Raw genomic sequence first — 26665 nt, 5'->3', positions numbered from 1 at the left:
TTTAAAGATTTAGAAAATATTCTCTGAGATGAAATGCTTTTACGTTCTGTGGGCAGACAGTTCAAAGATGCTGTGGATATTTATAACCCTGCTGGGAAATAAAAAATAAAAAAAACATTCTAAAATTTGATATTTCAAAATGTTGCAGCATTATGTTTAAACACACCATCCCTGCTGCCTTAGCTTGTCTCTTCAGAGAAAGCCTAGAGCCGAGGATTACAGATGTCAACGTGTTTTTATAGGGAAACCAGGAGTTTAAATTTTTTATTCTTTTTTTTAAAATAAAAATTTTTTTTTTTTTTTTTTTTTTCTAGAGTTTGACAGATCCAATGAATGAGGAATTTGTTTGGCTATAATAAGCAAACATCTATGTGGGAACATATGTCGTACTTGTTTATTTTAATTGGCACTAACGGTGAGATTATGGATGTGTATCATGTATTCATGCTAATAAAGAACCAGCTGGACGCTTTTATCTTGGCTGAGAGGACGACTCAGAAACATTTTAAATTGTGATTTTTATTTTATTTTTTTTTGCTCACCAGGCGGTTTTCTGGTTCTCTTCAGACCAAAGCGAGTAGAACCTTTCATTTGCGACAAACATCAGTGATATTATCAGCGATAATATCTCTGCATGACGTTATGAGGATGCAGATTATGTCATCAAATCCACTGGAAGTTTACTTTGAGAATATTAGCATTTTTATTTGTCGCAGAAGTATTTTTTTAAAAAGTGGTAAAACCTCTCTGTGTTTTTACAACTGAATTTTTTTTTTTTCTCCAATAAACAGTAGTGTTGCTACTGACCTGACTGAGCAAGTAATCAAGGAGGCCTAATCAGATGAAAATGTTTAAGCAGGTGTCCATGGGAAGTGAGCATCTGCTGCGACCTGCTGTTTCCTCTTTCTCGCGTTAGTGGAAATGTGTTTCTCTCAGAAAGCCAAAGCAGACATTCATTCACCTAGCAGGAAGAAGGGAGTGGGGGGGGGGGGCGGCGCTCACCCGTAACCCGTGGATGCTGCTGCTTGAAGGTTCTGCAATGCCAGTTTAATTATGTAAGCGCACATAATGATCATGTTGTGGCCACATCACTCCAGTTAAATGGCCTGGAGATTATATCGGCTCAGATGCTGAAACACGGAGTGGGAGTGATGTAAACGGCAGAGGAGAGAGATATGATAAGAGGGGAAGGAGGTTTATCGAAACTGACGTCTTCCACCAATGTTTTCGCACTCGCATTCCAAATATATAATAAGATTTTTTTTTCTTCTTATTTGACACCTCACAAATGTAAGATTGACTAATTCAGCATTTTAGAGAGAGAAAGAAACTTCAGCTTTGGATTCAGCCTACAGGTAAAACTGTTGTCAGGTAAAGATAATAAATCTCTGACAAAGGATGGATTCTGTCGTTTTAATCAGAGCTGCTATCTAGTTGAGCTTCAGCAACGGAGCTGTTCAGTTTAACTCTTGCCATGCTGAAACAAGAAAAAACAAGAAAAGAGAGATTTTCAAATCTTAATAGAGGGAATTTTCTAGATTAGATTAGGCATAGCATGACATTTGGTTATAGATGTAATATTTGCCCCATTGCAAAATTATTTGCTTTTTTGTCACACTTGGCAGCTTCAGGTCATCAAATATATTTTCCTATTAGATAATGATGAGCTAATCAAATATAAGAAGCGGAATTGAAATGATGATTTCATTCATTAAGAGGGAAGAAAACTGTGCAAACCAAATGGCTCTATGTCATTTAACTAACCTCTTTGTTAAATCATCATTTCATTGTTGTTAGCCAGATTTTTTGGGCAATTTCATTATCCCACAACTCAACAGACCGCTTAAGTTGAACCTGTCTAACAAACTGAACTAGACTAGGTTACTACTGGTGGTCAAAAGCTACAGAAATATGATGCTGATATGATGAAAATACACCTTGTTGATCCCAAAAACTTTTAGAAAATATTCTTTGGATCAAAAAGACAAAAGTGGATTTCAGAAAAAAAAGCATTATTGTCTGGGGCTGCTTCAGGAATTTGATCATTTGCAGTATTTAATAGAAACATGAATTCCCAGGAAGTCCAGAAATAAGCATGATTGAAATTCAGTGGCATAACCTTAAAACAAATAGCTTACGTTAAAAAAAAAAAAACTCAAATGAGGCTGAAATAAAACAATTTTGAAAATAAAATAGTGCCAAAACTCATCCAGTGTTGTCAAGGATGGCACAACAAATTAGATCTAGGAGGCAACAACTTTCTGGATAGATTTCTGTAGTTAATGAAATCATAATTTCAGACCTGTTTTTTTTTCAGTTTGCTCAGATATTCAAGATGCACTTTATTAAGCCTTTAAATTAAACCATTAAATTCGTCAGGAAGAAAAAGCAAAAACAGAAGAAATCCATCTGTAGCAAGTTCAATGCCATTGAAATAATGAAAACAATAAAATACAGTTTAACCAGAAATTACACTTTCCCAGAGTCCAAGCACAACAAAATAGCCCAGGTTTTTAAGCATTTTATTTTCCCACAAGTCTTTAAAATTGTGTTAACAGCATTAATTCCAGTGAGTCAAACTGGCACAAATGGAGCAGATGAGGAAAAATATTGTGAAATGGGGGGGGGGGAGAAAAGGAAATGCAATATTTTGTTCCTAAGATGCACTTTTGGTGATAGTGCTCACACGCGCACACACACGCACCATTAACAACATTTCAGTCTCCTTCCACCACCTGCTCTTAATGGACCGTCATCATTCAGATAAACACCAGAGTCCACTTTCAGCATAAATGATGGATTTGCTTGTTTTCCTCCCAAATTTAGCAACAGGAGAAGCAACTTCAGGCAGCCGAGCAACGCCTCCCGTGAAAAACAACAAGTTTCATTCGCTGATATCCTGAATCAACACGGCTCCCCTCACATGGCCACTTCCCGCTCGCCGCCGCCGCGCCATCCTTCTCAGGAAATTAATTTCACTTTAATTCCCTCAGACGAGACCGCACTTCCACTATCGAGGCTTCTGCATTTCCAGAGGGTTAGTCCAATTTGCCATGGTTTCAAAACAACACAAAGAAGTAAACAGCTTCTAAAGTATGCGCACACACACACACACAGCAAAAATAGGGAAATTAAATCCAAAGCATTTGTTTTCACTGAGCAGTGTTTTTTCTCTTCTCCCTCATCTAGAGTGCAAAAAAATTGAAAATGCACAAAAAAAACCCCTCTCAAATAATAAATAGACTTTCTCTTTCATATATTTCTGTTTTGTGTATTTACATATATACTGCATATCACTGAGGCCGGGGCTCCCTCTACATTAGCGTACAGCTCTTGGCCCGGTCCTTTTGGATGGCCGGGGCGGGGTCCGTTTGCTCAGTCCGACCCGTCAGAGGCGGCAGGGGCAGATGCGAAACCCTCTTCAGGCCTCTGCGCGAACTGCTGCGTTTTAACTGAGGCTTATGCGGCTGCCGCACCGACGCTAAGGTGGTGATGTGGAACACGTCGCGGACGCTGTTCTCCGAAACCTTGGAGGTGCACTCCACGTAGGCCACTGCCCCCATCTGTCGGGCTATCGCGCTTCCCTGCAACAAACAAAGGGAGGAGATGAAGTTAAGAAAGCGACACAGTTTAGCTTACCAACCACAGAAACAACGTAAAAAAACATTTTTGATGGAAGTGTCCTAGGCCTCGACACTCATATTGTAGAAAAACGTCTAAATTCTTTGGCAGGATAAAATACAGAGCAGCTTCGCACCAAGCATGTAAAATACTACTCCTAATCTTGACAGGAAATGGGCAGAACTGACTTCCCACTGACGTCACATGCATAAACACAATAGAAATATGTCGTTTGAGTAGATTACTGAAGGTGCAACCAACAGATAAGTTACATTTTTGTTACTTGATTCTCACTGCAAACAAATGCAATCTGACATCTTCATGTTTGTTGTAATCTTTAAAAGTTGTTTTGATCAGAGGTTTTCTGCTTGCACTCAGTCCAGTACTTGGTTGTTTCAGATGAGTGTTTTATGCTTTATAAGTCACTAAATCTGATCCTTAAAAAAAAAAAATCATGTAAATCCTCATGAATAAATGAGTGTTGTGTCTACACATAACGGATAACTTGGCAAAGAACCGAGTTTAAATCACACATTCAGACACTTGGTTGCCAACAATCTGACTCAAAGGCATTTCTTAGTCTTGGTTCTTTATTTAGATCTAAAAATACTAAAGAATAAACATTTTGACATAGAAAAAGTAGGATTTTAGGACCAAATAGTAATTTACAATACAGTAGGTAATCAACTGAAGGAAGATGAATTTCTTGGGTCCCATGCAACTCAAAGATTGACATATTTCCTTGAACTGGGTTCCTTCAATTTTTTTACTCCAACATTTCAAAGCACAAATTCCTAAAACTCTAGTCTATTAGCCCAAAATTAATCTATAAAATCCCAAAGCTTGTTGCAACTCTATAAGATATTTCCAACAATATCAGACTTTAAACATGAAACTTGTCGCGTTTAAAGTCTGATATTCATCTGAATTTCCATCTGATTCTTCCTTGCTGGTCGATGCTAAGACTGAAGTAAGCAGATGCAAACCCGGGCAACACCGAGCCAAGTTTACTTCAAGATTATAGAAAATAGCCTGGAGGCTCCATAGCAAAGAAATTACACTCAGTTTTAAATGTGTGGACAGTTCAGACTGCTAAATGTAACTTTTGCACAAAGAGTTCAGGTTGCAGAATGCAACAATTAGTGAATAAATAAAGGCCTTTTGTCACAAGATGAACACAGATGCTGATTTCTGAGGAAGAGGAAGCGCCTGATGTTGTCGGTGAAGCCGTTCAGAGAGCCTAAACTCAAACAGAACTCATCTGGCTCTGAAGATTACCCCTGAGTAATCTAACAATATGCAGAGACAATTAAGACCGCAAATTGTTTACTTAAGATCGAGTGAAGCAAATTTAATTTTAAAATCCCTCAGCCCCACTCAGCGGTGTACTTCAGACTCGGCTGATCTCTCGTGTTTCACGAGCGGCTTTTAATTCGCATGCAGAGGCTGTGGGAGACGGGATGCAGCTTAAACCGCATGCTCTCCAAACGGCGCTTACATCCTCAGCTGACGCGGTTTGATTTCTATCGCGGCGCACGCTCCCAGGTTCGTGTAATGAGCAGCGAAGCCTTCATCGGGTGGAAAAGCGGTTTTAGACTCGGCTGCGGCAGGTTGGAGGGGGCCCCAGCTGATCGAATCTCCAGCAGATTAGAGTGGAAATACCTGGAGTTCACCCAGTGGTCACTCTCGCTGGCGACTCTTCAGCTCTGCTCTAAATCAATTTGAGATCAACAGCAGGATAACAACACAAGCTATTGGATTAGAGCACCAAAATGTTTGTGTGCGCAGCTCTGGTCTCTTTTTTTTTTAATTTGGGGTGGGGGTGGTATCTTCAAACACAGCTGCCCCAAAACACAAAATTGAAACCAAAACAAGTGTTTCATGTGGTCTGCATACGATCTGCTCCTCTGCTTATCTGGATTTTGTTTGTTTAATCTTTTTATGTGGCTGAGCTTTGGAGAAAAACCTTGACTTGAACACCGAACACAGAAGGACAGTAACAAAAGCACAATGAGAGCTGATTAAAAAATTCCCAGATTTACAGTTTATCATCAGCCTCCTGCCCTCTTCTCTTCCCCCGCGTCCTTGGCTTAGAGGCCAAGGCTGAATGCGATAAAAGGACTCGCCCGTTTATCAACGTCCGTTTTCTATTCATTCTGCATTTTTTTTTTTTTTTAAAAACCTCTACATCTGCATGTTTATCGTGGACGTGAACTCCACTCGCCGCTTGTTCTTCTGTGGCCTTTTAAAAAAAAAATTAAAAAAAAGCAGCCTTGAATTACATATCAGCACATTCTTGGTCAGTGTGCCAACCACAGAAAGCATCCTCAGGGGATTTTACTCTGCACTTTTTGTGCTCCTGTAGTATTTGATTGTTAAGAATGCAAAACCCCTGGTGGCTTCCCTTCTGCTTTAGTTGATGTTTCAAGAAGTGTTTCTTCCAAGGGTTCTCTCTGGAAGCCATCTTGGAGGAAACGCTATCTGTGTATTTATCCCAACCCCCCCTTTTCATCTCAGATATTCATCCCCAGCTCATCCTTACCTGCTCATGAGTGACGGGGATTAGTCGCTGCTTGGAGAGTTCCCTCAGGGTGTTGACGTCTGTCCTCATGTCAAGCTTACAGCCCACCAGCACCACTTTGGCATTGGGACAAAACTCTTGCGTCTCTCCTTGCCACTGCAGAGACAAAAGGAAAAAGGAAAAAAATCTATATTCACACATCACACACAAACACAAAAAAAGCTGAGGCGAGGTACGTTTGAAACTTCTGGCTCCCAGATGGAGTTTAATGCTGCATTTATGCAGTTCTTTGGTCATGCAGAGGAGCTGGAGAGTAATGAAAATTGATTAGTTGTGTAAAACTTTGCATGTAACCTTGAAAGTTGTGTTTTTATGAACAACCAAGAGAATAATTTCATCTTCTTTGGGATTTGAACAAAACTGCTTTTTCATTTTTACGTTGCATACTTTTTGGGATTTCCTTGAAAATGTTCGTACATTTTCAAGTTCTTGCCGATTTCAATTTGATATATAGAAAGTCTTTTCAACAAAGACTTATCTTTGTTGAAAAGATTTGAAAATACTACAGGAGCACAAACATGCAGATGAATATGAAAATATATCTGGAAGGCCTTAAATCGTCTTGGAATGACTTATTTATTAGCAGTAGTAGTTTATTATATAGGGAAGGCAAAATGAGAAATTCAAAAACGCAAGAAGTCCTGATTAAACTGAGAAAACATTTATGGACATTTTGATGCGGGGTTCTGTGGGTTGTTATCAGCTGTCAGTATCTTACCATTGTTAAAGGGAATCTGCCAAATTTACAGTTTTTAAGATCTCTTCATGTTTGCATGAACCAGAAAGTTCTTTTTTTTAATGCTGCTACTCTAAAATATCAGAACTCTGCTTTGGAAGCAGCTCCACTCTGACTGGCAAACAGCTCAAACCCAGAGTGAAACAAAGTTCTGAGAAAGAGAGTAGGCTGAATGCTGCTTACAACAGATACGATTGTGAATTCTGGAAATAACCCACAGAACTCCACTTTAACAAATCTGGACCATTAATGCAAAGAACTGATTATTCTGGAATAGTGATATACAGCTGCAGATTCTTGGAAATCTCTGAGTTAAAGAGTTTATCAGGGTATGATTAGGGGAAGTATTTAGTTTTACAAAGCTTTGAAAATCATCACCCTAAAAGAAAATGAAATAAATGTCATGCAATGCCTGGCTCAGGGTTACTGTCAGTTCCTCCGTCTCTCAGGCTTGTATTGAAGGAAAGCTGCCTTATAGTTGATGAAAGGTAGGATTTGTTGGCTGTTTGTGGTCAGAGGCAGAGCCCTCAGAACAAAGTGCTTAAAATATCAGCCAGAATTGGAACCACAAAAAGAAAACATCTAGCAATTGTTGTTTTTTCAGAGTTTGAATATTTTATTTCCTTTTGATGGTTGTCCAAGTAGCTCGGTCCGATGCTGCCAGCTGAATTCAAAATGCTGGAGCTGAACACTATAAAGAAATATGCAATATATAATAAAGTAATCAATATTACTTTACTATTAAAGTACACTTAGTAAAAAATAACTTGGCCTCTCATTGTTTATTTTATTGCAGCTCTAAATGGAGGCTCTTCCCTGTGAGCTGATTCACATGGAAGGTCTCCGGTCCGCTTGGCATTCACATGTTGTCTGCTAAGCGTTTCCACTTTGCAGAAAATGGAAACACTGAACATTTACTCAGAAACAGCAACTTCTCTGATTATGATGAGAAAAATGTTTTTGCTCTTTTCCTTTCATCAGCTGCCATATTTACCAAGAGGCTGCACTGATGCTTGTCATATCCGCAAGTAAAAGCGATTTGTTGAAATCAGTTTCCTTCTGCCTCTGTCTGAAGCAGTGTTCAGTGTTTCACTGCGCGAGCTGATCCGTGTGTTATCTTGTGCAGCTCAGATTTCCACTCTACCTAGAAAACATTACACATTCCTCATGCATTCTCCGTCAACAGATCTATTTCAAGTTCTCCTCAGAACAAAGTCTAGGTGTCTCCCTTCTAAACTCACTTCAAGATTAAATGTCACTCTGAGACACGGCTCAACCAACACCGTCTCTCTTCCCGGCGACCCAAATACAAGACGGCTCAGAGTTTTACCGCCTGCCGCGTGCAAAATGTCACGGTGTCCGCTCATCCTTCACGCTTAGCGCCACCTTTAACCTTCCAAACGGGCCCCTATTCTGTTGATATGGCCCCGTCTAAAGCTTTGATTGTTTAACCCTCTCTCCTCCCCCCAGCTGTCATCCAGCGACCTCTAAGGCCTCCTCGCTTCTGCAGGTCAAAAGTCTAATTTGGGATGCGGATTGTGCAACAGGTTTTCCATGCGCCCCCTGAGTTTCAGGGATTACCGGGGTGACAACGAGGGGCCAGGGGTCACGTCAGCCCCTCCTGCGAAGTAATTCCTGGGAAAAAAAAAAAAAAAGTTAAAACGAGAAGCAGGCGATGCTCCCCGTTGTTGAAAGAGGCCACCGAGATACGCCGTCAAGGGTTAGACCTGCAAAAACTTCAAGGGAATTTTACCAGCTCCCCACAGACCTCCAAACACGTCAACAGGGGAGCTGTGGGAAAGTCTTTAGTCTGCAAAGTGTGTAATTTAAAGGCGAACACACACATGGATTCAAGATGCGACGCTAGTAAAAAGAAAAAGCCCAGGTTCACATGATAGACATGCAAGCACAGAAAACTCATCAAGTTGGTCATTTAAACACCTCAGATATTTCTCCATTTGTGGCCCACTGGCTGTAAAAATTTCACAAACCACAAGGGGGAACTCCACCAATGAATTTTAACATCCAGACAGCTGTTTAGCTAAACTTAAATTTGAAATTCTAACAGCTCAGTTTGTAGTAGCAGTCGCTGAAGCCACCCATTGGATATGGCTGACTGATTTGCATTTTAGATATATTTCTCGAAGACAGCCGGCTGCAAAGCCTCCTTTCTCATTCTTCACGCTGACCTTTTATTTCTTAAGGCGATGCAGGTCAAGTATCCGTGGACATTTTGATGAAAGAAAAGAACGGGAGGCTGTAGCCTCTCATTTGATCAACCGTTGGAGCATGAAAAGCTGCTGGCACAGAAATCCGTCATTATGAGATGCTGATCGGGTGGATTTTCTGGTTGCTTTTCCTCCACAAGCACATATTAAGTGCTGATATAAAGCGCTTGAGAATAGAAATAAAAACACTGACCTTCTTAATGACACTGTCCAATGTTTCTGGTCGGCTGATGTCGAAGCAGATGAGAACAGCGTCAGAATCGGGGTACGCCAGCGGTCTTACGTTGTCGTAATAAGAGGAACCTGTGGACACACATCGACACATAGTATAAGGTCATGGAGAATTGGGGAAAAAAATCTTGCAAGGATTTATTTTGAACCAGATTTAACCCCACAAGTTTGTTTTATCTCAGTGACATGGCTCGTCCTATCATTGAGAAATTTCCTGAGAGGTGACTGAAAGGTCATTAGTACATGCAAAACACGTTAAAGCATTCACAGTACCATGCACTCGAACACACTCTGCAGATGCAAATGAGTCCTGATCTTCACAGTTATGCATGCATATTTTTGTGTAGTTTCCTCTTGGGTTTTTCCAAACAGCTGTGACCTCTTCTTGTCACATGAGGGGGGCAGCTCAGAGAATTACACACACAAAACTGAATTTTAGAAGGCTCATCTCAACCCATACTCATCTCAAAATGGCTTTTGAGAGGTTGAAGTAAACGCTCTTCAATCACTGGTTTTCGGTAAAAAAAACCTTGTTTGTTCTTTCAAATCGCACATTTTCTAATGAATTTGTGTAATCCACTTCTGCATTTTTCCAACTCTTGAGTTTTATTATTGCGCCTGGATCAAGTTTAAAGAGAAATGTACAGCCACAGACTTCTCGATTATGCGACCCAGCTCTCATTAGGAGACTTGTTAAAATATCTGGGCAATCGTAGGAATGTGGCTGCGGCTGTGGAGGGAACCCTCTTCCTCCCATTAGGACTTGACAGGAGGTTGATGTCCACAACTGCACTTCAGGGCACAAAGAAGCAGTTGTTTGCTACAAATGTTCCCATTTTACACCCCTTGGAATGCAGGGAAATTAACAAATTAAATCAAATATTTGCACACGTCAGTGAGGTGAAAAGCTTGACTATTAGATTTATTCCTCTAATTTTGTTTAGGCTGAAAGATTAGCACATTGCAGGAAATCACTTGTGCCTTTGTCTCGTGAGGTAAATCGAGTCTGCACAAAAGAAAAAGTGTTTTTAGCATTTGCTGGGTCCTTTTTTGTCAGTGATGGAATGACACAATGACAAAAGCTGCACACGATCTGCATCCCCTCGTCATTTATCCAGCTGTCCTGCAGTGACAGCTGGACAGTAGATCAGAGCATCTGTTGCAAAATCACTGGATGAATAAATAAGAGTCGCAGTTTAATTCTGAATTCATTTCTCGCCTTATAGCACTTTGTCATCTTGGGCTACAAATGCACTGAATACCAAAAAGCATTAGTTTACTGCACACTTCAGCTGGCAATAATAACTTAGAATGTTTTTTTCCCCATTCTGTGGATTAAAGTGTGCTACCCTGTGTTAAAAATGTTGTGCTGTGAATAAACTATTTAAAATTCAATAAATAAATAAAAAAGGTGAGTGAAAAAAACTGTTTTCAAATGAGGATTTTATTTACTGCAGAAAAAAGAGATAAAAACCAACCTGGTCCAGTGAAAAGCTTAAATCATGAAACAACTACGTTTAGCCACATAACTGGATTCCTGATTACAGCCAGAAATATTTTAATTGTGAGTTAGGGTTAATTGTGACAGTTAATCCACTTACGATTAACTGTCTAGTAATGATAAATTAGAAGAAAAAAAATTGTCCACATTGATTAATAAAGTCTGCTTAGACATTCTTTTAGTGTCGTACTTTGGCCGCCATCCAGCAGAGGGCGCCGATGGTAATCCTTAACCACAGCGGTTGATACAAGATGGCGGAGCCATGTCAGAACAGGACAGAGATGCGGTCCAAACGGAGTCCGCTGTGGGACGAGATCAGCTTCTCATTCAAAAATTACTCATGTGCTACAAATGTGAGGATCTAATGACAGCGTTACGCAAAAAATTATAATGTGATGGAAAAAAATACATAATGCCAATAAGCACAGTTGATTTTGAGGGTGAGTTCATGCTCTTCACGGAGTCGAGTTTTATTACTCCGAGAGCAACTACAGAAAATACTTCTGTATAGATATCTCTGCTAATTGACGTGGGATTAAGTGTTATTCATATTTTATCCTTTTTATCTTTTAATTTTCTTTCAGTAATCCAATAGGTTTGTACTTTTTATGTTATATGTCCAATACAAAGCCATATTTTTTTCCTGTTTATTCAGTCAGTATTTAGTACAACTGACAAATAATTAATAATGTAGGTTTTTTTAATTCAGCGTAGCCTATGATAAAATATTTAGCTATTTAAGTTAGTTGGCACCCTTGATACGAGAGTAAACTCAGATTTTAAGAATTGCCACCTATGAATTAATCGTAAGTCGATCAATTAACTTTAGAGTAACTCATTAATCAATAACTTGCATCCCTATTGTTGAATGCTTGATTTTCCTTTTTAAAACTCTTTTTACAACTCATTTTGATTTGTTGTCGCTTTTTAAAAGACTGTGAAGTGAAAACCCCTAAATAAAACAGTTTGAAACATTTCATGTTGTCACAGAGAAGCCTTTAGAAACTACCCACATACAGTTTTTACAGTGGGCTAAATATTACAGGACGGTATCAGGAAATCCACTCTCGATCTCATTACCTCAAGATTGCCTCTTTTCTGTACTGCTGAGACTGCAGACCAACAGCTAAAAGAAACCAATCGCATGAAAGTCCAACAGTCAGCAAACCTCACATTGTATGACAGCAGGCCCTGATTGGTGCCGGTCTCACTTGAAGTGATGTAGCTGTGCAAGTTTGTCTTTAATATGTATCACGCACTTGCAGACCTCTATTAAGGTATAGAGTTGGGGAAGAAAAGAAAGTGAGTACTTGGGGTGGAATGAGGTAAAAAAAAGATTTGAAGACTCTGATAACAGCGAGAGAAGCAGCTATAGAGGTAAAGCAGAATCCAGAGAAAGTTGAGGAAATGGCAAATGAAGCAAAGATGAGACAACTGTACTCGTTTGAAATGAGTATGTAATAAGAACCTGAATTGAGCCCATTGGGGCGAATTTGCTGAAAATGATTGGCAGGTAATTCACCAGACAAGTCTTGTCAAGCCAAACCAATGCAGAGCTCATTTCTGTCCTGAGTGACAGCAAGGCTACATCAGCACTTTATAATAAAAAAAAAAAACACAGGAGTGCACTGAGGGACAGGATGAGCAAATTGCAGTGTTTGAAGCAAGTTGAAGAGGTGCAAATAAAGTACAGCAATCACCGTAACAATCACGGGAACGAACAACAGAGGGAAGCAGCAAAAAGAGACCCTGACCAGGCAAAAAGGAGAACGGCACTGCAGAGGAAAGGATGAGCGGCTGCATGGACAGAAAATGAAAGCTTTGGATTCGGTAGGACAGATTACATTAAAAAAAAAAAAAGTCTTTGTGAAGCTGGTTTGAGCCCATTCAACGTGAGGTGGAACAAAAGGTCAATTGAATTTAAGACGGGGGCAGGATGAGATGGATGTGGCAGGAACAGGGCGAGGAGGAAGGAGCAAACACCCTGGCAGGGGCTATTAAAAACCATCATGCCTGGCAAGGAGGGAGCACCCTGCCATAGCGTGCCAAGTGAAAGCATAAAACATCCCTCAAAAAAAAAAACAAAGTCTGCGTTTGCTTGATTTAACGCATGCAATCTTCTCTCCCTTTCAGAAAGAGTCGAGCTGCAGACGTATTTGCAGAGAGGAGGTGACAGAAGAGGGAGGAAAACATCACCCATCAGTTGGGCTTCATCCAAACGGTGAGAATAAACCGTAGGATGCTGAGGTGAACTGGAACTTGGTATAGTACCTTAATGAGGCCTGAGGGTTTGCGGTAGGAGTTCATTTACGCTTTTTGTCTCCTGAGAAATGGACTCCCTCCATAAGGACAGTCTGTCTGAAACTTGACATCGCTCTAACTGCTCGTTGAACAGCTCCTTAGGGATATTCTGGCTATGCAAGAACAGACAATAAAACAAACAAGACAGTAAAACTGAAGTGAGGCATTTGATTGGGGAGGCAGAGTGTGTGTCGCTACTTTACGAAGCCTTGCCCGTTTCACTGCATTACTCTGTAACCTCAAAGCATAGTTTATATCCTTCCAACACTTCGTAACCAAGAAGGAAACCATTAAACCGGCGTTGAGCTCATGCAATGGAACTTCTCATTAAGCCATCAAGAACCTCTAAAAAGCCTTGGTAAATGTCTGAAAAATGCTTGCGCAAACGACAACAGCAAGCCACTTGATCTTTGTTCTTCTACCGCCGCTGTATCCCTCTCAAAATCCACCTTCAAAGTTAAGGAGAGGCATTTCAAGTTGTGCCGGTAGAGTGTCGTAGCAACCTGCAGGGAGGCAAATGGTTTCATTGTGAGGCATTAAAAGGAAGTTAGGAGGAGGAGAGCGGAGAAGCGACGGGGCTCTGGCGGCACTCTGCTGCCTCGGTGATTAAAGGACGCTCTGAAAGAGGAAGTGACTTCAGTCGCTGCTCCTCTCTTTCACAGGTTCTGAACCACTGTGGCTTCCCCCCCCCCCCGTAAAAGTTTTGCCTCAAACTGAGGTAAGCAGTTTGAGGCAAAACCTGCTGATGCACCTTTTGGAGATGAGGTGGATTTACTTTGACCCCGGTGCAAGCCCTTTCCAATACAAACCAGCATGTGTTTCATTATGTGAAAGATGGGCTGCACAAAATTTTATCTTACAATGTCACCACCTCCAGAAACCAATATTGTTTAGTTTAAAAGCCCCTGACCTTATTACCAGCACAAAAATTGTCAGTTCACACTTCAGAATGAAGCAGAACCCGCCTGGGCAGATGTGCATAAACGTTTTCTTGCGTGCAGTTGGGAAGCAAATCTGTCCTTCAATTCATGCAAACTGTTCATCACAAAGTAGCAGTCGGAGCTTAAATCAAAAAGACTTCCTCTCTAAAAAAGAAAATGACTGTAGCTGCACATTAAAATTAGAAATGAAATTTCCAAGCAGGCCTTTTAGTGTTAAATTACTAAAATTCAAGCATTTTCCAAGGATTTCCGGTCCCAATTTGAACCCCGAGAGTCATTTGTCAAACAGTCAAATATTTCTCAGATTTAAATTAAAATAACTATTTCTTTAACCGCCATTAAAAATCACATTTGAATTTACAATAAGGAAACGTAAATGTTTTGTAGACTACTTTATTCTAATTGCACTTGTGATATTTACCTATATTGTATAATAACTGGACTGAGTTGCGTTTGCGTTATAATCTGTTCTGTAATGGGATTCCAATCAGCCAATTGCAATAGAATTAGACTCATTAGACTCATGGCAACTTCATTAAAACTGAACTGAATTGCATTTATACGGGATAAAAATGCATATTAACTTGACTGAATTCTATTTGCACTGAATTTGAGTTGTTTGATAAGTGAACTGAATTGCACCTCCAAAATAACTGAACGATGTTTGCAGGTTAGCTGGACTGAGCAGCAGCTGCATTGTGATGGGATTGTGTTTTAGTTGCTTTGAACTGGATTTAACTGTAATTGCTTGAGCTGAAAATGGCTTCAGTTACAGACGGCTGGGAAATATGATTTCATTAGAGGAAGAGTTAAAACGCTGGCTGGTTGTTTCAAAGCTGCAGAGTTCATAAGACGAACACGTCAAAAGTTTATTCAGTCTGTTAAAGTGCAAGAAACATACAGTTCTGACTAACACACACTGTTGCAGTTTTACACTAGGAGCTTGAGGCTGTCAGAAAATAAACTCAGCTCAGAGAAGTAAGTCCTTATTAGACGTGTAATGAAGCTACCTCAGCTGGCCTCGGCCGAGAACCGGAGCTTCTATGCTTTTATTGCTCTTCCAGTCTCACACACACACACAAGGCTGAGCTGTTGATTATGGCTGTCTCAAGATTTCAAAAGCATTAGCAGGCAGACTAGGCAGGGGAAGCGACACGAGGTTAAATGTCCATTAACCTTCCATGTCTGCAGCCTTTGCATGAGAGATATTGATCAAAGCAGCAGTTTTCCTTTGTAGACTGTGCAGCCTTTGAAGGGCATCAAGCAGCTTTTATGGTTCTAAGCTGATTTAATGCTCGTGACTGTTGTCCTGTTGCAGGTTTATGGAGTAGCACTCACAGCGTTGAGGTAGGAGACAGAGCATCATGGCCGTCTGCATCCCAGATGCCTCAGTGGAATAGAGATGGAAGAGTGTCTGCTCTCAGTTTCCCTCAACTCCAGCATCTCCTTCATTATCACACACACACTCATCTCACCAGAGTAGCAGCTATGCATTTCATCCGTCGCTGTCTGATCTCTGTGTCTGTCTCGGGTTCTGGTTCATGCTGAGCTTTGCTTTCAAAGATCACTGAGCTTCTTTGTCACACAGACGTCTTCTGATGATCTAAATGCACACTCATTCTCCAGCTTTGCTCGACTTATTCCCCTGCCAACTGCTTGAAACTGAAAAGATGTGTGGCAGCCTGAACAGTGACAACCTTTATTCCTCAGAGATGTGCGTCGTCTTTGTTGCCGCACTGCAAACATTTGCAGGCAATTGACTGGAAAAAGCAGGTGACTGTAAATAATTGTTTGCGTTGTGCAGGATGTGTATGAAGAAAAGAGTTTTGTCCGCTTTTCATTCTTGTTGTTCTGTAAGTTTGGCAATTTCAGACAACAGTCGACTGTATTAAATCTTGTTTTTGGAGCGGACATGGTTCCAGACGCACACAGTTTCGGTTTTGTCCGCTTGGCTCAAGCATGTAAAATAAGAAGAGCCCTCGGAGAAACTGCGGCCGTTTCTGTGAAGAAAGGAGGGATGTTACACAATCCAGTGCAAATCAGATCAGATCAAATCAGAGGAGACAGAGCTTCAAAGGGGCACACATAAAAGTGAAGTAAAATTGAATCAATGATAAACACGGTCAGATAACTGGCCGAGGAATCAGTTGACTTTTGTACCCTGTGCAATCTTTTGAAAACAGACGGTAATCTAATTGTCACTTAAGAATCTTACATATAACTTTATAAAAGTTAAGTCCGGATATTTTAACTGACCCGCAGCAACGTGCGTTCCACAATTCAGAGTAATGTAATAGTTCTTATAATCAATCAGGGTGGAATTAAAAACTAGACATTAATTAAGAACTAAACCCATAAGATAATTTGACTCCTGCTCTTCCTCCTCCTGCCTTCAGTATGACATTTACCAGCAGCCATGTGAGGATGATTGGATAAGGTTTGCCTGCAATAAGCAGTAATAAGAGAGGTGGCTTATTTAATCACCTTCCTCTTTTAAAGTGTTGCAGATCATTCATTAGCATTCGTATAAAGTAAAGTTTCCCCCTGGGAAAGCAGAGTTTAAAAACCATAAAATAAATAATGCTACCGGCATTTCAGCTGGAACGAGACATAGAAGCAAGGTGCGTAAAAAAAAATCTTTCTTGCCTATAGTTTAGTATGGTGGAGGATCAGTGATGCTGTGGGACTGTTTCTCCTTCAAAAACATTGGACAAATCAACACAAAAATTGTTTACAAGACACAAAATCAATCCAAAATATTGTAGAAAAGTTGAGCCAAACAAAAGACTGAATAGTAGAGCCAGCTAGCTTTGTTACCCAAGTACCACCAAACAACGAAAGGAGATAGAAGGAAGTGCAAACTAAATATAGCACTGGGTTTAAATGTTGGGTTCCAAAAGGGGTTTCACCAAATTCTACTACTTAACCGCTGCTGGTGCTGGAGTTGATCTTTAATTAATTTTTATAGCATTGTAATCCAGTTGTTAACAGTAAAAACTGGGTATGAACATTAAACATTCAATCACCTTTTTACAATTTTTCTGCTTCAGCAGGAAGTCGACCAGGAAGTGATGATGTAAATCAGCCCAAATCAGTCTGAGTGTTGGTTTGAAAAATACTGTTTGTTTTATCTCAAGAGGTAATGGTATGCAAATTATCTAAAGAGTTCACCTCTGCCTCATCAGTCAGAGTCTTGGCACTAAGCAAGATGTTTTTTGTGAAATCTACGTTTGTTTATGTTCTTGTTGGTCATCAGTGTGTTTCACCTTGGATCCCTCGTAAAGAGGCATTTTGGCCCATCCTGAGCCTTACCGTAAAGGATTAGTTGGCGTTTTCTGAAATGAGCGACTCTGAAGTTATGATCGACATTAGTTGTCACTTCAACCCGAGCTTGTTGGAAAGTAAATAAACTGACATCAGCTGAATCAGATGGTGTGCATCTGGTTTAGCTGACTTTATCTGAAATGATACTAGCAGTCTGCAGCTTCATGGAATCATCATCCCGCTGATGATCCAATCAGATCAACTGATAACACAAATTGATACTGCATACTTCTTTTTTTTACTTGGAGGATGGCATGTAATCCATAATTTGCTTCCTAATTGCACGCAAGGATGGCAGGTTTCGTCACTTAATTTTGCCAAGCCTTTCCTCTCTTGCTGTTACATGATTTAAAAAAAAAAAAACTATGTCGAAGTGAGCACAACACACAGTTACATGTCCCATCTACACGGTTTTTTTTTAAGAAGCTTATTTACCCATTTTGTTTTATGCTTTACATTTCTCTCCTGAACAGACTGAACTTTAAGAACTTTAATCTTCAAGAACCTCCTGTTCTCTCCCAAGGATATTATAAACGAAAATCCAATTTCATTCACATCCATCTCTCTTTTCTTGTCAAAATCAAAAGCAGGGATGCTTCACTGGCAGCTGACGTACATCCAACAATCAATTCTGCTCTTCTCTTTTACAGCTTAGCACCTGGACATTATTTTTGCAAAGGCATCCATTTTTTCAAAGTTCATCCATATGTGAAAGACCCATAAAACAGCGAAAAGCTTTGAAGTCTCTTTTAAAAATGACTTTACACTTTAGAAAATACTTCAAATGTGTGGTGCAAAATGGCAGATAAGGGAGTACATGGCTTTCTTGAAATCGTTTCCCTTTTTTCTGCAAATCATCTACTTGACATCCGTGACACCGACTACTAAACACTAAGACAAGCTGCACAAAATTTTATTTTGAAGCATGAGTTCTACTTTATTTGGGAGCTCACCAAGTCAACTGTCATCACTTCAAAGCACTCCTGGCTTTGCAGAAAGAGCACTCCACACCCGCAGAATTTTAACTTCATCTGTACATTCCTGAAAAGGGCAATCACAGCCTTTTCATCCACTCCTACTCCTCGATCAATCTCATATTCATCTTTCAAAACTTGTATCTCAACTTGAAGGTTTTCATTAAACTTGTAATAACACTGTGACAGCTTCTCCTGTGTCCACAGCTGTCTGTCTGATATGAAAGACGGAAAATGAATATCCAGTCAGCTCCTGCTCAGACATATGAGAAAACTGGGGAGGGGGAAAAAAAAAAGACAACATTTCCCATCAACTCAACTTCCTCTGGTGTATAACCATCCAAACACATCCCTATCATGGTGCTATCTATACCGCAGCTCACTTTGCAATCTCCAAAGAAGGCCACCAGGGAGCCAGGGAACCACTTTAAGTGCAAAAAACCAGGAGCAGCAGTGAGAAAGTGAGCGCTTTGGACCTTGTTTATAAATAAAGTCATTCATAAATGATTGGATCTTTCAAGTATCTGAGCCAGGTGCAGGTCGGCGGCTTATGGATGGAGGCATCCCGTATCTCCTCGCGCTTGGATGGGTAGCAGACAGACGCTGAAGGGGTATTGCTCATGTGGAAGCTATGAGGCCAGAGGGACTCGGGGGGCCAAACCATTCAGAGCTGATCAAAGCTGGAGCTGAAACAGTTACTGTGGTACGGAGAGGAGGGAACGGATCGCAAGAAAAACACACAGAGCTGCGGTTTTTGCTTCAGGTTTCCGTGACTGCATGAACCACTGAGGCATTGTGACTTCATCAAAATATGTTTCTTCAGCTTATTTGGTTTAGTTGTCATCTCAACATTTCTCATTGTTTCAGTTAAGCTGAAGTCTGGACTTTAACTGGGTCACTGTAACATCTATGGCTGCAACTAATGATTATTTTAATCTATTGATTATTCTGATGATTGAGCAGACAAAATAAATGGCATATTCTTCAGATTTTTCACTACGAGATGGTAATAAATTATTTTTTTAATTGAGAAATCAAACATTTTATTGCCTAAAATACTATAAGATAGCATTAGTGAATTTGTCCTGGGTGAATATAAAATGCCACTTGAGGAGTTTTGGGTAAAATATATTCATAGACAATGGTATTTATTTTATATGTGAAATCTATATTTAGCTTGTACAGTTTTGCCTTAATTACTGCTATGAATATGTTGTTTTTTTTAACAAATGGCTCTTTAAAAAAATCTGTACACTTCAGTTAATGATTAATCAATTACTAAATTAGTTGATGATTATTTCAATATTTTATTAGTCACGATTAATTGCTTCAGTCCTTCACCCTTTGTTTTTTTACAGTCATTCTGATGCTACTGAGTTTGGAAAGCCACCAGGAAAACATCCAGAGAAGTTTCTGGTGAGATACAAATCATCACTCCTCCACCACCGTGCACATTTGGTTTGACCCGTTTTGCTGTTTGGTCTGTCCAAAAGACATTGTTTTCAAATTGGGGCTTTCTCCTAATAATCTTTCCAAATAACCAGTCCTTGTTCAGACTTTTTAAATTGCTTTTTAAGATTTAACATGCAAACTGAGGCCTGCAGATTCTCAGATTGGGTTCTTACCTTGGGGTGATTTTTCACATATGAAAAACAAAAAAAATGTCAGTGAAATGTTTTCCGCCCTTTCCAGATTGATAATCTGCAGCAAATGTTCATTGCTGGTGTCCTTTCCCACTTGGCATCTTGTAAACACGAAACGAGAGCAGTAAACTCCGAGTAGGACGGTTTTATTTTGCTACATGCCGCTGAAAGTTCACCATCTAACAACAGGCTACACGTGTTTAAAATGTGACACGGCTTGCTGTTGGGCATCTGTTTTTCTGTGAACCAGGGCAGGTCAGGTCTCCAGGGGGCAACCAACAAATTTTACTCGCAACACAAAGCCTCCGACAGTCGGCTGTTGGACGGAAGTGGGAAAACCACAGATGTACTCTTGTTCTCCACCCCATTATCCCTTCTAGTTTTCAATCCAGTGCGCTGCATGCACATCCTGCTCTGAGGGCGACCCACTCACACCCTCTGTACTTATTATATTGAAGTCATAACTCCCCCACCTTTTCTTGCCTACTGCTCAGGGCAGCAGATGTACTTTGGACCTTATTGTGTCTCCTGCTCCCCCCCAAAGCCCTTAAACAACCCCTGTTACGCCTTGGGTCAGCTCTGCAACAATACGAAGGGTCAAAAGCTCAGAGCTATAGGAATTTCCACACACCAACTGACTCAATCATGCATATGATTAAGTACATGTGGTCACACACATCCGTCATCTATTGTTTGCATTCCATAGTGCAAAATGGTATTTGTTATCTGAAGGTATGTGAGAAAAAACTAAACTGACTTTACATTCAACAATTTAAGTCGTTTTTTTTTTTCCTCTGGTTGCAAACAAAGAAAACCCAATTTTGTCATGACTGTAACATTTTAGTTGGACCAGCAGATAATTTTGATAATTATTAAGTTTTATTAAATTTAGGCCCAACTGATGTTAGCTAATTAACATCAGTTGGGCCTAAATTTACTTCTTGATATAAGAAATACAATTAAAAAAAACAACAACAAAAAAACATTTACAGATGTGGAAAAAGTTGTTTCTTTAATTTAAAAACTTTCAGGGGATTTGGGGGCTTTAAAGTAATTCTTTAAAGATGCGGAAAAGATATACTTTTCACGCACGTGTGTAGAAAACTAATTCTCAGACGTGTATTGAAGTTCTAATTACATTGAATAATAATGTTAAAATAATCACTCAACTTGTCAAAAGTGTGTACTTTGTCTTTCATATATTTCCCAGTATTCAGTTTCTTTTAAAGTAAACTGATTTTACATGGCAATTAAATGCAAAATCTTGCAACATTTGAAATCCAATAAAATTTAGACTCACATTTATTACCATCCAAACAGTTTCTACTTAAATGCATAAAATACAAAAAATCAAAACCACACTAGTTCTAATCAATTTCTTGATTGTAGAACTAAATAACACCCTCAAAACAAACACTAAAGGATCAATATGTCTAAAAAATACAACAGCTTATCCCTTAAAAGCTATAATGGAGGGATATTATCAATTAATAATTAATTCTGTATTCCAGTACATGACTTTGATCTAAGAGGGAACAGCTGAAAATGGAAATGGAGTCACATCAATCACAGGAAAGCCTTTGTGATCAGTCAGCTTCACCGGAAACTGTGGATAGAAAAGACTGCCTCACTTTAGTTTTCATTGGAGTTTCAATTCCTGACAGTTGAGTCAACACAACAGCTTACTAAATATATAAGATTAAGTCTAAATTCTCCATGTTCTGGAGAGGTGTAAATAACACCAAATTCACTTAAACTTTAAGGAAAATAAGCAAAAATCACTTCATGACAAACAGAACAACCAGTCAGATATTTATCAATTTCTACAACATCTCCTTTCACAGAGTATTTTGAATCTAACCAATGTATCAAAAGTAAAAATATCTCTTAACCATTAAAACTGCCTCACTGCCTCAGAACATAACTGACATGTTCTGCGTATTCACTCCTCACCCTGTTATCTCTTGCATGTAGTCATTTCAGCAAAACACAGCAACCACACCATTTGCGACAATCAACATTTAATATTTACATTTTTATTAAAGCCAGCGAAGTAGATGATCTGAACTGCAAAAGGACAGATGAGTGTACTTTTGTTTCAGTCTCATATTTCACACTATGCACTTTTGTTTTCATTCGCCTATAAAATTATAAGAACTCTTGATGTTGTCCTTCTGCACTTTGTAAGTCATTGTTACAGCCAAAGCTGCTCTGTGGTAATAGCACTCCATGACGAGGCTTAAGAAAGTGCTTGTAATTTGAGATAGAGCGAGCCATCAGAACTCGAAGTGTTCCTTTTCTTTTACAACGTACCAAAAGAGTTCCTTTTAATTCTGTCCAATCAATGTTCACTCCCAACCCACTTATCGCTGTGACTCCTATATAGGGACATTAACTAAGTCGAAGCTGAAAGCAGCCTATCAGCCATGTGCAGTGCTTTTCAGCTGTGCTTTTCAAGCAGATTATACACTTTTGCCTGCTGCTAAGCAATGAGGACGACTGTAACTAGAGGTTCTGATGTGGTGGAAGATCAACCTGTAGCTGTAACCATAGAGACATTTGCAGCATCCGACTTAAATAGGAGTTCAGAAATAGTGGGGAGTTGCATCCTCTAGGGCAGTGGTTTCCAAACATTTTCTGCCCCCCCCCTATGGATTACAAATGGCTGTCTGGTTGAAACGACACGTGTGAGGGGGGGGGTCGACTTTTTGGGGGGCAAAATGAATGTACGTAGCTGAAAATAGACACCAACATCGGTAGCCTACAAGGTACTTGTTAACAAGCTTAAGGTTCTGTATTGATATTAGCTAGTCATCTTTGAGCTAACATTACCTGAATCCAACAGCTTTACTCAACTCAGTCGGTTAGTTTGGAGGGAAAAACTGTGAAAAGTTCTTTGCGTTTTGCTGGTTTGCTGCCGTGATTCTAACACAAACCTACGTAGCTCCGCCCAGCAGCAGCAGGTCTCCTTCACAGGTGGAAACCCAGCGCGAGCATGTTGCGTTTAAAGGCGGCTCGGAAAAACAGGTTACAACATGTTAACAACGGACTAAACTGTTTTAACTGCTGATAAAAGTGACAGAGGACACAAATATGGGAAGTGTGGAAGCCTCTACTGTATCAAATTGACATAGGAATAACAGAGTTGGCTATTCTAAGGTAAAAACCCAGCACATACAGTGTTCATGTTTTTTTTTTTTTTCATCCAGACTGCTTACCGCGCCCCCCCCTAGAGGGTGCGCCCCACAGTTTGGGAACCTCTGCTCTAGGGTGATTGTTTCATTCTGTATGGGCAGGTGGGCAACTTAAATCCTTTGTGTGCATTTAAAAGTGTGTGAAGTTCTTGGGCTCTTGCAACTAGCTGTGCTACGTTATGAGCAGAGGTGGTGTGTGCTTTTTTGTGCTGCTATGTGTCGCTGAGGAGAGCAGCATATTCTTGGCGGTAATTACACATCTGCCCACCACCAGCTGCCGTACAATCGCTAACTGCGAGTGACCTAACCCCGATGCTGTGGCCGCCATCCTCGCTAATGGGCTATCAGAGATGGAGAACACAGACAGGGGAGAAGAAAGAGCGGAGGATGAATTGAGAAAAAAGATGTACTTGACAGTTCACCTTCAAATGAGTAGCTTTAACTCCTCCGGTGCCGTCTTTCATGATTTAGTTCACTTTATCACATTCATCTTAAAAAGCCTCAGAGATATAGGAAGCAATTACTGTACTTTTTTTATTTCTTTTTACCTCCAAAATAGTTTGATTGGGCTTTTCTTTTGAAAAAACACCAGTATGCTTTTCTGCAATCAATCTTACCCTGTGGTATTTTTTTAATTGGATCATAGTGAAGGAAGTCAAGCTATCTGGACAAACAATAATAGTTGTTACCTGTTTAATTTTTTAAAAATGTATTATAAAAGAAGCTGTGTGTTTCTTGAAAGGTGATTTTAATTAAGACAAGATTTTTGATTATGAACTTTAACCGTAAATGACATCACAAACACAATTTAAGCACAGTTTTTAATCAAAATTAGAAATATCAACTGGTGATCTTACTAACAAAATGAAAATAATGTTGAAAGATGCTATACAGTTAAAATAATAAACTATAATCTCATGCAAGTACAGTGCTGATTTAAGTCATATGCTACATTCACTCTTTTACTTTTTACACATGGTCCTCTTAATATTTTAGGATTTGGTCAGCTTGGCTGAAAGCTAAATAGGCTCTTTGTTCTGGCCCAGCATAGAGTTGGTATTGCTGTAGGAATGGTCTTTTTGGAAGCAGATTTTGGGGTCAAGTGCTGGAAATGAAAATAAATCCTAAAAATGGATCAGCAGCAAACTAATCGTTTGGTTTCTAGAAGAAAAATGGAAAGTTCATTCAAAAATTCCAAGCTAAAATGTACTCCCCATAGCCAGTGCTGTTGTCCAGCTCTTTTGTGTGCACAAACGTTTACTTAAAATAAATGTAGCAACATCACTTTTCATTTATTTCGAATATGGTGATCTCTGTTATGCCAAAAATGTTGCAAATTTACAGTTTCTTAAAGGAAACATGTTTCGTTTATGTGGGTTTGAGGTCACGATATCAGGCTTAGTACAAAGAACAACAAGTTTATTTTAAATCTGATGACAGAAAGATTAAATCAAAGAGCCAAAAAAAAGTAGTCGTCAATCAATGGTGTTGATTTTGACTCCATTCTGCCTTTTCCATGACTTGGGTTCAACAAAATGTTAGAAATGTCCCTCGAGATCTTTGTACCATACTGACATGTTAGCATCACACAGCCGCTGCAGATTCACCTGAATCTGATCTGAGTTCAGCAGTAAAAGTCAATACTCATCAGACCAGGCAATGATTTTCAATCTCCTGTTGTTACATTTTGAGTCTTAGCCTCAGTTTGATTGGAGTGGCACCTACTGTGATCCTCTGCTGGTGTAGCCCCCAAAGTTCACCAGGTTCACAGGTAGTTTTCTGCATAATATAACAAGAGGACCATTTAATTGTGCTAATTGGAATTACAAAAATAAATTTGCTAAATAGAAACATGACAATTAAAAATAAAAATACAAAAATAAGGTTTTTTTTTTAAAAAATTTGTTTTTTCGGCTACATCGAAATTAGTGTATTTCGCAAAAATGAAATGGAAACATTTTTTCCGCATTACACAAGTCATGTGATCAACAACTGGATGTTACTACTAGTGGAAAAGACAAAGATGGTGAACAGGAAGTAGAAGGAGGATGATGGCAAATAACTCACCATGTGAACAAACTTATTCACCTACTGTGAATAAGTTTGTGTATTTTATGGAAAGACCATAGTTCCAAAACTGTTATTTTAACTTTTTATTTTTTTGCACATTTGTAATGGAAACACAGCTACTGTTGCCTTCCTATCATCTGAAACCAGTCTCCACATTATCCTCTGACAGAAATAAGACATAGCTGGATAATTTCCATCTTCTGCAAACAAACTCCTCATACCAACCAATCTGGCACCAACCAAATTCTTGGGCTCAGTTTAAACTCCCACAAATCATCACCAAATATCTGAGCAGCAACTCTGTGATTGACTGAATTTCAAATGTGCTCACGGTTAATAAAGAGATCAGTAAAAAGAACAATGCATTTTATACATATCATTTTATTTTTGAGCTTGTACATCTTAAGAGGATAGAACAGTAGTCCTTCTGTCAAAAAAAAAAAATCGTTGCAAGATTTCGAATATGTGGCTTTAAAAGTGGCCACAATATGTAATAAATGTTAGACTTTCGTAAGCATCCAACAGAGCGCACACAAATCCAGCAACGTTTTTCTAAACTGGCTCCAGCTGCTCTTATGTTAACATTTCTGATGGGAACAGAAACATTTATCTAATTTGTAGAGTTGTTTCTTCCCCCAATGTGCATTTTCATTATTTATAAAATCTGCAGCCATATTTGTGTCTCAGTGAAGGAGTCTTTGTGCTGCCAGGCTCAGTCTTCAATGTCAACGCTAATGTGCTGATACTTCAAGTGCTCACAATTTTTTGTGTGTGTGTCAGTTTTTAAATAGAAAAAAGAAGGACAGATCCTTTCTGTTCTGGGGTTTATAAAATCCACACATATATTATCAAAAAGAAAGAAAGAAAAAAGCATGCCCTTAGACAATTCATACATTTCCTCGGGCTTCTTGAGACCAAATGCTCTGCTTGGGCCAGAGGAAAGAAATGATCACTACAGCAGGTCATATCAGCCAAAGGGCCTCGGACGAGGGGAAATATTAATTTTTTAAAAGCTTTGTATATCTCAAAGCTGATATCTAGCTAATGCTAAGTAACCCCACAATAACAGAAGGTGCGAAAAAATAACTGCAACTCCATTAACCCTGAAGATACCTCCTTCCTTTACCTGAAGAGGCATGCTATTCTCTCCAGAAAAAGACACAAAGCACAACTGGTGCCTTTTAACTTAAAAATAGAAGCCTTTATGAAGTGGTTTCAAAATGACTAATTCCTCTCAAAATAACAGACATCTTGATTCATCCGCTAGATGGCTTCCACAAAACCAATTACTTTTGTCTATTTTCTTGTACAAATATCTTA

At 39.4% G+C, this 26665-nt stretch overlaps 1 protein-coding gene across 1 annotated transcript in view; it reads right to left on the bottom strand.

Moving 5' to 3' along the window:
- Positions 1-3186: 3186 nt before the first annotated feature.
- rnd2 (Rho family GTPase 2) overlaps positions 3187-26665 on the bottom strand; it is a 31016-nt gene continuing 7537 nt past the window's right edge. Inside the window, exons 3-5 of the mRNA XM_015055881.1 lie at positions 9360-9469; positions 6164-6298; positions 3187-3584 (exon numbers count right to left, since the gene is read on the bottom strand). Of these exons, the coding sequence (XP_014911367.1) occupies positions 3315-3584; positions 6164-6298; positions 9360-9469 (515 nt within the window). The 3' untranslated portion in view covers positions 3187-3314. The remainder of the gene's footprint in view (positions 3585-6163; positions 6299-9359; positions 9470-26665) is intronic.

This window comes from Poecilia latipinna, unplaced genomic scaffold (assembly GCF_001443285.1).
Source record: "Poecilia latipinna isolate Pla-1442-1.1 unplaced genomic scaffold, P_latipinna-1.0 Scaffold1340, whole genome shotgun sequence".
Lineage (NCBI taxonomy): Eukaryota > Metazoa > Chordata > Actinopteri > Cyprinodontiformes > Poeciliidae > Poecilia > Poecilia latipinna.
Note: the sequence above shows the minus strand (reverse complement) of the source record. Positions and strands in the feature narration are given on the sequence as shown.